The sequence below is a fragment of the Cynoglossus semilaevis genome, chromosome 16 (genome assembly GCF_000523025.1).
Source record: "Cynoglossus semilaevis isolate Cse_v1.0 chromosome 16, Cse_v1.0, whole genome shotgun sequence".
Classification (NCBI taxonomy): Eukaryota; Metazoa; Chordata; class Actinopteri; order Pleuronectiformes; family Cynoglossidae; genus Cynoglossus; species Cynoglossus semilaevis.
The window spans coordinates 10325323-10335982 of record NC_024322.1 but is presented as its reverse complement, the minus strand read 5'-3'; the positions used below and the strand labels follow the sequence as shown (position 1 = coordinate 10335982).

The 10660-nt window shown below is 36.8% G+C and overlaps 1 protein-coding gene across 1 annotated transcript; it reads left to right on the top strand.

Moving 5' to 3' along the window:
- Window positions 1-5621: 5621 nt before the first annotated feature.
- On the top strand, window positions 5622-8612 carry rpe (ribulose-5-phosphate-3-epimerase). The gene is made up of 6 exons (XM_025063878.1): window positions 5622-5815; window positions 6069-6148; window positions 6291-6430; window positions 7006-7140; window positions 7732-7818; window positions 8096-8612. The coding sequence occupies exons 1-6, from the start codon at window positions 5694-5696 to the stop codon at window positions 8216-8218; spliced, it is 687 nt and encodes a 228-aa protein (XP_024919646.1). The 5' UTR covers window positions 5622-5693; the 3' UTR covers window positions 8219-8612.
- Window positions 8613-10660: the final 2048 nt, after the last annotated feature.

Here is a 10660-nt window from a genome sequence, read left to right as displayed (position 1 = left end):
AAGGGAGAAATCTTTGATTCTCCTAATGATCCTAATGAGGTAGTCATCAGGATCATGCAGCATAATCTGCAATCCACAAGCTGTGATGAGGTGAAGACAATGGAACCGCACGAACACAGTTGGTTTTTTAATTCAAATAATTGAGATTTAATTAAAAAATTTAATTCTAATTAAGGCTAAAAAAAGCCTCATTCTATTACCTCAAAGTGAGGAAAAATAAAATGGTATTGAAAATAATACAAACCATATCTAGACAAGTTGCTATGCTGTACTCAAATCATTTTTTAAACTAAAACTAAAAAGAAATTTAAATAGTATAGTTTAACTTTAATGTATCATGCATGAGAGAGAAATTGTATGAAGTTTACCAACTCATTTATCTATCTGTTATAAACATGGTGGTGTCATCGGTAAACCACGTGACCTCCGACGGTACACAGCGCTCCTACAGATGATGGAGAACAGTGTTATAGTTGAGAGTTTGTCGACAGTGAGCGATGGAGAGCAGCTTGCTAGTGTCTTGAAAATGGTTGCGAGTCACATTCCCAAGCCGCTCCTCCTCCACTTTGACCAAAAAGGTGTCTTTAATGGGGACCTCCAGTAAACAGAAGCCTGAGGCTGAGTGGAAGGATGTGCATGGGCTTTAAAGTGTTTACAGTAAAGGTGATCTATGTGACTCGGTGTGAGCGCTGAGAAAAGAATGGCCCCCATTAAAAGACCAAACACAAATAAGTCAGTCAGGTTGGGTGATACATCACTCCAGGCCAGACAGACAATTTAACCACGCTGGTCAAAATATCGTCTCAGTAACTTAAAAAAAGCTGCAGTGAATCTTCCTTCACTGTACTTCCATAAACGCTGCTCTCGGGAATCAGACACCACACAGAGAGGTAGCAGGAGGGACCTTTGAATGGACAGATGTATAAAACTCAGCTCTTTGCAGTCACGGCAGCGCTCCACAGAGTGGCTGTCAAAAGCCTGGAGCTTTTATACAGCCTACCCATGAGACACGTGAGGCCCCCAGTTCTCCGTAACAACAATTTACTCTGTTTCAACCCCACTCAGAAACTGTATATATCACATCTTCCACTGCCATGCCACCAGAGTTTTCAACACTACTGCAGCGACGCAAAACTCATAAATGCCAGAATGTGTTTAGTCAGTGCGGGTATATGAGTGAGGCTCGCTCTCAGCAGAGTGTCGCTCAGAGACTTTTTTAACCCCCTGCCTTCTGCTCTTTATAAATCACCAGCACACGCACACACCCACACACACTCACAAGAAGTAACACATTTTACTGGACGGTGTCCAATCTAGACTAACAAAAGTGGAGGAAAGCATAACTACAGAAATGTGCAGTAAATAAACCATAATTGTTATCTGTGATGAGTAATAATGATATCATCTATAAATGGTGCAGACGTGCAAAGACATCTGCAAATGATTATTACTCACATTTTTTCTCTCTGGACAATCTTTAGTCGACAAACCATTTAGGGCCAAATTGTTTGGTGAATTTTTTTAAAACTATTTATTACTTTGTAGAAGAAATTGTATGTTTGTTTTTTCTCTCGCTACAAGTGATTTTGTTTTTCTATTCCAATGGCTGAATGATCATTTGAGAGTCACTTGACTCAAAGTTTTCGGAGGAAGCCATGAAAAACCGATTTTGATTGGTAAGATAAGCTCCATTATTGGTCACAAGTTATTTTAAGATAACTTAAAATCAACTTTAACTGGCTAATGCATAATTTAGTTATTCATTAAATTAATTTGTGGAAATTGTAAATAATTTCAATGAAATTATGTCTGAGTTTTTTTGTTAGTAAGAACTTTATTCTTTAAACTCTTAACTGACTTTTACTTCACATACAGGGTGTTTTTTGTATGTGGACAGAAAGAGAAGAAAGCGAACGACCCTCAAGTTTGAATAGTATGGACAGTCATGTATATATAGCTGAAATAACTACTAACTCAAAAACGATTTGAAATTATTATGTATTTTGTATTTAACTCATTTGTTTTTGTAGATTTTCACCAATAAGCTTTTCTGTTACTGTCGTCAAAGCACGCTCTTTCTATCAAAGAAAGAAAAGACTCAACTCAAAAAACAGTGTAAATGTGAGCGGTCAACTGTAGGGGGCGCTGATACCGGAACGTTTGTATAACGGAAATAGGAATACGTTGTTATTATTTCCAGTTGTGGATCCGGCGCATGAGACACGAGTGTTAGCCGTTTGGACTTCCTGCAGGCGTTCAAGTCAGAAAACTTAGCACCGTGGCTAAATGTGATTGATTTAAATTGTGGATTTTTGAAAACATTTGTCGGTTGTATTTTGTTTAAAATGGTAGTCGTTCGGTTTGAGACCGTTAGTGCAATTTACGCTAGCATATGCGTCTCGGCAGCTAACGTTAGCTTTTGTCAGAAGTTAAAATGATTCGTAGTTAGTTTATCGTCCTAAATAATGAACATATAGTTCTCGTGGTAAATAAGAAATTGGCCTTTGACGGAAGTTTGAGCTGGGCCGATGCACATTTTTGAAAATATGAAATTAACTTGCAAATATTGCTTTTCTGTACAGAAACCATTCTACTGCTGGGCCACGAGCAGTTCATCACTCACATGAAGCACAACGGAGAAGGAGATCTTTTGTTTTCCGGCGCTAAAGATCCAGTGAGTGACACGAAATGATTACGCTTAACAAGTGCCACCAATGACTATCGGAAAGTAAAGTAATAGCAATGTCCACGTGGAGCTACAAATGGCAACACGACTCTGCTAGTCGAGTAGCAGTCCTCTGCTAGTTTTGACTTGCAATTGTGTTATAAATATAAGGCTCTATGCTCTTTTCTGTGTGTGATATGTAAATCATACTGTAATCATGGAAAGGGGACACGACTAAGGCCAGTATCCCTCTGTGAATCCCTCGGGAGTACCAGCAGCACTTACAGCACCAAAACAACAATAAAAACGCACAAATAGGCAAAATACATTAAAATACATTAAAATACCTGAGTAGCAGCACACTGTCAATGAATATGGCAAATCTAAACAGTGGATGTTCGTAGATTAGTAGGTAATTACTGTTGCTGTGTATGGTGTTGTGATCTCAATTAATATATACAGTAGTATTATATTCTTGTTATACAATTGTTGTTCTAAATTAAATTGGTATGATGTGTATGTATATTAAAGTATACCACATGCCTATATGTATATATAAGAAGGACTAGTATAATTACAAGGATGATATGTGAACAAGTATATAAAATAAATATAAAACATATGAACTTGTGTGTGAGTGTAAATAGAGTAGTGAAATAATGAAATTAAATAAACAGTTAGCTACATAGGCGGTTCCAGCAGACATAAGTGTGTGAGTGTTTAAAAGTGTTTTATATTTTGGTGTTTAATTTTTTCCCTGTGTCCCTCCTTTAATGTTTCCCATTGAAACATGCAGGTTCGATTTCAGCGGCAACATCATCATGTTTTCCATAGACAAGCAGATGGGCTGTCAGTGTTGAACTTGTTCGACCTGAGGGGTCCACACATCGGTAGGTAATCATCACACGCAACGTAAACAAATTAATACCGTAAAAGAAATGATTGCAGATAGTACATGGCTTCCTGATTACTGCTAAAGAAATAGTCTGCACACAGTATTATAGAAATTAAATACTCAAGGAAATGATGAATTACAGACATGAATTACGCATCTTTTGTAGAGCTTGTGATAATGATGAACATTTATTGTTGTTGTATATTTGTTGTCAGTATTCCAGAGAAGTCCTGAAGAAAGCTAAGGAGCACAGCAGGCACATCAACAACATCCAGACGTCTGTGAACCTCACCATGTTCATCAGCGCCTCAAAGGACAACACCACTAAGGTGAGAACTCTAATGCAAATGATTAATGTGATAACAGTTGTTGAAAAATGTTACAAATAAAGTCATCAGAACAACACCTGGCTGACCATCAAGGAGGATGCCAAAAGAAGAGTTTTGTTGTTAACCTAAGAAATGAAATCTGAGTTTTTAGCTTTTAAAGGCGAATTAAGAAGAGAGTTGTCTATAAAGATATTGTTGATAATCATGTGTAAACATTTAGTTGTGCAATAGACTTTCCACTGTAATTGTAATGTTGGCGGTGCTGTGACTACTTTGTAGCTGCTTTTAAGGAAAACCTTTGTTTGTGTTAACATGTGGCACAGTGACGTGTTCTTCTAATCTACAGGTTCTTCCAAGCTGTGTATGAGGAGGAGTTTGGCAGGAGTCAAAGGTCATTCTGGTCCCATCAACTTTGTGGCTTTCCACCCTGATGGCAAGAGGTAAATGAGACCAACACAGCTTTTGATTGTTCCAGAAATAGTTACATCGAGGGTAACTGGATAAAGTAGGTTTTACCTCTCCTCAAGAGGCTTCCTTAGTTCAGCAGAACTGAAGAAGCCTCTTGGATGAGAAATGTCTTAAAAAAAAACCTACCGTACTTTGTCCAGTTGCCCTCGATGTAACTATTTTTGTATTAAATGACTGAGAACCTACACAGACCGCTTTTGATTGTTATTCCAGTTCATTGTTGTCATTCGTTGTGCCTTGTATGCTATTGTCATTGTCTTAACAGATGCAATGGAGGACAAGACTCGTGAACACAGCAGCTTGGACTCTGCCAGGTAGAGTGAAGGAGCAATTTTATTTGAAGCAGATCACTTGTTTGCTTGGTTTGGTTTGAGTGTTTTACTGAAATGTGTAATTGCATGATTAAAGTGTTATTCTGCTCATTCCATTCATTGTGCCTTAATGCTATTGTCAGTTACTTAACAAAGTCACTTTTTGGCAACACTTAGTCTTTTTTTTTTGGGCTATTGTAGTTAGGGTTATTCCATTCATTGTATGCTGTATTTGACTGAAGAGAAAATGTTCCAGAATAAAGAAAATACATACAAGGTGAACTCTTTCCTACAGTACATGATTTATCACTGCGTGCAATTACTTTAAACTTTTTGGGCTGTGGTCCCGAGTTGTAATGGGAATCCGCAGCCAATTTCTTACAGCAAGTAAAAAAAAAAAAAAAAATTTGGCAAAGAGATACAAAGAACCATACAACTGGACGAAGAAGGTTACTCTTTTATTAGTGAGAACTGTTGAATAAATTATTAACGTTGTCACGTGGGTTATGATCATTTTTTATGATAAACGTTGCTAGATTTTAGTGATGGTTTATAATGATCATGCGCCATCTAGTGTTAAAGGGTAAGCAATGACAACGTGCGCCCCAAGATCAGGGAGCATGGCTAAAAAATGTATCGAAAGCGGGCCGTAATGAAGCTCCAGACTGACGTCTCCCATAATACCGGAAATTATTTTTTTGTTTAATAGCCGTCAAAACAAAAGGTTTCGTCAGCGAAGTAAGTGAAGCGTCTTGCATCTGTAAAGCATTTTAACCTATGGTGTTAGCAATTATGTTGGTGTAAGGTTACACATAATAACCACTTAGCTGGTTTTAATGAGACCTAAAGTTTGCGACAACAATTCTTGAGACGCGAACCAAAGGTGAGCCAGTACTTGTTGTTGTTTTGGATTTTATTTCGAAGATCCGCAGCGGAAGTGATAACTTCATACTGTGTCTAGCTTGGGCTGGTGTGGTGTAAGCCTCTTCTCAGCCTCCTTCCTGCTGCTGCTGAAAGTAAACAGCATGGCTTACAGTGCGAAGATCGGCCCGTCCATCCTGAGCAGTGACCTGTCCTGCCTGGGCAGCGAGTGTGTAAGGATGATGGAATGTGGGGCAGATTATCTGCACCTGGACGTCATGGACGGGTAAGTTTTCACTACATTTTACTCCCAAACAGCTAGCATGCTAACGGCTAGTCTGGAAGTTCAGTGTGAGGCAGCTCAAGTTGGCTAACAAGAGTTAGCCGCTCAATTAGCATGCCTAGTAATAAGATAGCATTTTTTAAAAGTAATTATTTAGCATTTAGACAGAGACATGTATTTTTATGTCGTATAAAACTGTGAAAGGTATAACGTTAGCCCCAGGTGTTAGTTCTTTCTTTCTTTTTCTCTTTTTTAGACATTTTGTCCCAAATATTACATTTGGTCACCCTATGGTAGAGTGTCTGAGGAAGACAGTGGGCCAGGATCCATTCTTTGGTGAGAAAAAAAAAATTCCCACATGCATTGCACTGACTCATGAATATTACAAAAACGTTTTGCACAGTCTGTTGTGTAGAAACATTTTGTGTAAGTGTTTTGTTGTTTGGTAAGTTTCAGTGTCACAACTGTGTAATTGCAGACATGCACATGATGGTGTCACGACCCGAGCAGTGGGTGAAGCCTATGGCAGCAGCAGGAGCCAACCAGTACACATTCCACTTAGAGGCCACCACCAACCCTGGAAACCTCATCAAGGAAATACGAGAGAGTGGCTTGAAGGTGAGTAACTAATTCTGCACAGAGGCTAAAGTCTGTTCCAACTCCTTAATGAGAGAAGAAAATGAGAAGACAATTTAATAAGTAGTGTTAGTACAGGTGTAGGTATTAGTGTACAGACTTACACCTGGGAGGAGACCTGGAAGAATTATATATATAATATTTATTATAATAATAGTATATATTCTAAACAACTTTAGAAGCAAATGTTAAAAATAAAAGACAATTTTCCACACAAAACACAAAAAATAGCTGATAGTTTTGGAAAATATTTTTATTTACAAAATTTGAAATATACTGAATATATGTATATACGTTTATTTATTTATTTGGTCTTGTTAGGCAAAACTTAGTAAGTAAGAAGTAAGTAAGTAAAAAGCAGTCAAAGTTGTTGGTAAAAATGCAATCCTTAAAGAAGGTTGACTAATCATTTTGGTCCAAATCTGTAGTTTATTAGTATCACAGTATGAGTCCTTTTTCATTGTAGTTTATAATATGAAAAGGATACTTGTCCTCCGTCTTTGGAACATTTTTATTTTCTAAGTTAGCTTGTAACCAACCCTTTGTTGATGCTGTAGGTTGGTTTGGCTATAAAACCAGGTACCACCGTGGAAGAGCTGGCACCTTGGGCGAAACAGATTGACATGGCTCTGGTCATGACTGTGGAGCCAGGCTTTGGAGGACAGAAGTTCATGGAGGACATGATGCCCAAGGTGAGTACAGACTGTCGATACAGTCGAAGCAGCCGAGTCCAGAAACATTTGTGACAATTTGGCTTTCATCGTATGTGAATGTGAAACAGTGTGCGCTCAAATTAGCAGGACATTAAAAAAACAAAACAAATAAAAAACTAAAGATCAAAATTGTGCTGAGATTGCAATGTATTCACATGACATTGATGAAGACTAAATAAAATGATGGCCAACTCCATTGTAGTTACAGATTAGACTCCTGTGGATTGCAATGAAAATATTTGGACAGTGACATTATCTGCAACCAGGTTAAAGATCAGGTTAAAGAGCCAAAAGTCTCCCGTGAGAAGACAAATTTGAAAAAAAAAAAAAAAAAACAAGTAAATGTGTAAATGAAGGATAAGATAAAACTAAGATAATAAGACAAGCCCAACTTAAATTAGCTAAATAATTTGTGATACTCTTGTTTCCTTATGTAAACCACTACATTTGGACAGATGTTGTGAAATGTTATTGTTGTGGACTGTGTTCATTTGAACATTTTAACAACAAATTAGTTTGTTAGACAAAAAGGTCTTGGTCTGATTTTGTTTCTTGCTGCTTTACCACCAGGTGTCCTGGTTACGGAGCCAGTTCCCTTCTTTAGACATTGAAGTGGACGGAGGCGTCGGACTTGAAACCATTCACAAGTGTGCAGAGGTAATCAACACAAACAACAAAAATGTAGATAGTCACACTCTGGAGATTTTTTTTTATTAATTAAAGTAAAAGGGAATTATTATCAATGTGTTATAGCACACCACTACACACAAATTAAACGTTTCCTCTGCCTTTAACCCATATGGCTGCATATATCAGTATTGGTTGATATCAGAATCGGAAATTAAGCGTTTGGACAATACCTGCATATTGGATGTTGGTAAAGGGTTAACATCAGACATCCCTATTTATAATTGTTTTGTGACTTACTCTCCAGGCAGGAGCCAACATGATTGTGTCCGGCAGTGCTGTGATTGGCAGCGATGACCCTCGCTCTGTCATTGCTCTCCTGCGAACTGCAGTGGCCGAAGCCATCCAGAAACGCTCACTGGACCGCTGAGGACCGAAGCTGCTCCTGGGTCTCAAATTCTACCTGTCTGTCAAAGCAGCTCCTCACAGGCAATGGTACTGGACACACAGGTAATGAAACCTGAACCACTACGGCTTTGACTGGTGCCTCTGCAGAGTCCAACTAAAGACTTGACCAAACTGATCAAAGTTAATCACTCAGAGAATGGGCTGAACCTACTTTCTGATACCACATCTGGTAACATTCCTGTGTCTTTTGTCTCATACTGTAGTTCAGCTGATAAGATCAGAGTTTCTGGATAATTATTTAATCATTATTGTTTATTATTTTCCAACAATTTACAGACTTAATGCTGTGTGAGAAGGAAACAACTGTACACAACATCAATGAAATTTGGTTTTGCATAAAATTTTGTTTAGCCCAGGTTGCCACGTGTCTTCTGTGTGTCATATCATTCTTGGCCAGGTGTTAAAAAGTTATGACATTTTTTGGCAATTCTATTTTTCAAAATAGTATCTCGTCTGTGTGTTTCTTATCAAATTAGAACATTATGTGAATTTTTTTCAAAATTTTTTTTTTTCGTAATAATTGTAATTTGGCATGTTAACAATCTAAATTTTCATCTTTTCTCTTTGTTTCTCGTGCAATTAGAGCATTTTGAGGAATAAAAAAAAATTCAAAATATTTTGGCAAAATCTGAATTTTGCGTGTCTGGTGCCGTCACATGGTGAAAAATTTTGATGATTTTTTTGGAAAACAAAATTCAAAATAATAACTTTTCTGCATGTTTCTCATCGGATTTCAGCATTTTGAAAAATTTCTTAGTAAAATTTTTTTTCTGGATTTTCTTTTTGGAAAATCCTAATTTTTCTTGTCATGTGGTCAGATGGTAAAACATTTGGTAAATTTTTTTTGGAAAAAAATTTAAAATTGTATCTGCCTGTTTTTCATCAAATTACAGCATTTTGAAAAAAAATTAGAGTACAAATTTTTTCTGAATTTTTTTGGAAAATCCTAATTACACTTGTCACGTAGTCAGATGTTAAAAAAATTTGATGAAAATATTTGGAAAACAAAATTTTATCTTTTCTGCATGTTTCTCATCAAATTACAGCATTTTGAAAATATCACCAAAAACATGCTTCACTATAGCCTTACCATCATGAAAAAAGTCCCAGAAATGCCTTAAAATGCAAGACTATGTCCTAAAACATGCTGCCAAGTGATTATTTTGTGTTTAAAAGTCCAACTTTTGACGTCACCGAGAAGTCACTTGGAGGTTGGAGGAATTTTTTTTTCTAAAAAAAAAAAGTAATTTAAAAAAAAAAAATTTTTTCAAAAGATTACTTAGACGTCACTTGGAGGTCACTTGGACTTCACTTTGAGATCACTTGGAGGTTGCTTGGACGTCACTTTGAGGTCACTTGGACGTCACCTTGAGGTCTCTTGAGATCACTTGGAAGTCACTTTGAGATCACTTGGAGGTTGCTTGGACGTCACTTTGAGGTCACTTGGACGTCACCTTGAGGTCTCTTGAGATCACTTGGAAGTCACTTTGAGATAGATCACTTGGAGGTCGCTTGGCCGTCACATTTTTTTTTCCAAAATATTTTTTTTTCTAAAACATTTTTTCTAAAAAAAAATTAAATTTTTTTTTTCTGAAAAAAAATTAGTAATTTAAAAAAAACATTTTTTTTTCAAAAGATTACTTAAACGTCACTTGGAGGTCACTTAGAGGTTGCTTGGACGTCACTTTGAGGTCACTTGGAGCTCACTTGAGATCATCTGGAGGTTGCTTGGTCTTCACTCTGAGGTCACTTGGAGGTTGCTTGGACGTCACTTGGACATCACTTTGAGGTCTCTTGAGATCACTCGGAAGTCACTTTGAGATCACTTGGACGTCACCTTGAGGTCTCTTGAGATCACTTGGACGTCACTTTGAGGTCTCTTAAGATCACTTGTACGGCACTTGGAGGTCACTTAGAGGTTGCTTGGACGTCACTTTGAGGTCACTTGGACGTCACTTGAGATCACCTGGAGGTTGCTTGGTCTTCACTCTGAGGTCACTTGGAGCTCACTTGAGATCATCTGGAGGTTGCTTGGTCTTCACTCTGAGGTCACTTGGACGTCACTTTTTTTTTCCCAATTTTTTTTTATTTTTCCCAAAAAAAATTCGAAAAAAAAAAAAAATCTTCCCCAAATTTTTCTTTTATTTTTCCCAAAAAAAATTTTTCAAAAAAAAATAAAAAAAAAAAATTTCGAAAAAAAAAATTCTTAAAATTGAAAAGAAATTCGAAATAAAAGAAAATAATTTTTTTTCCCAAAATTTGTTTTTCTATTTTTAAAAAAAAAAAACATTTTTTTCTAAAAAAAAATTAAATTTTTTTTTTCTGAAAAAAAATTAGTAATTTAAAAAAAACATTTTTTTTTCAAAAGATTACTTAAACGTCACTTGGAGGTCACTTGGACTTC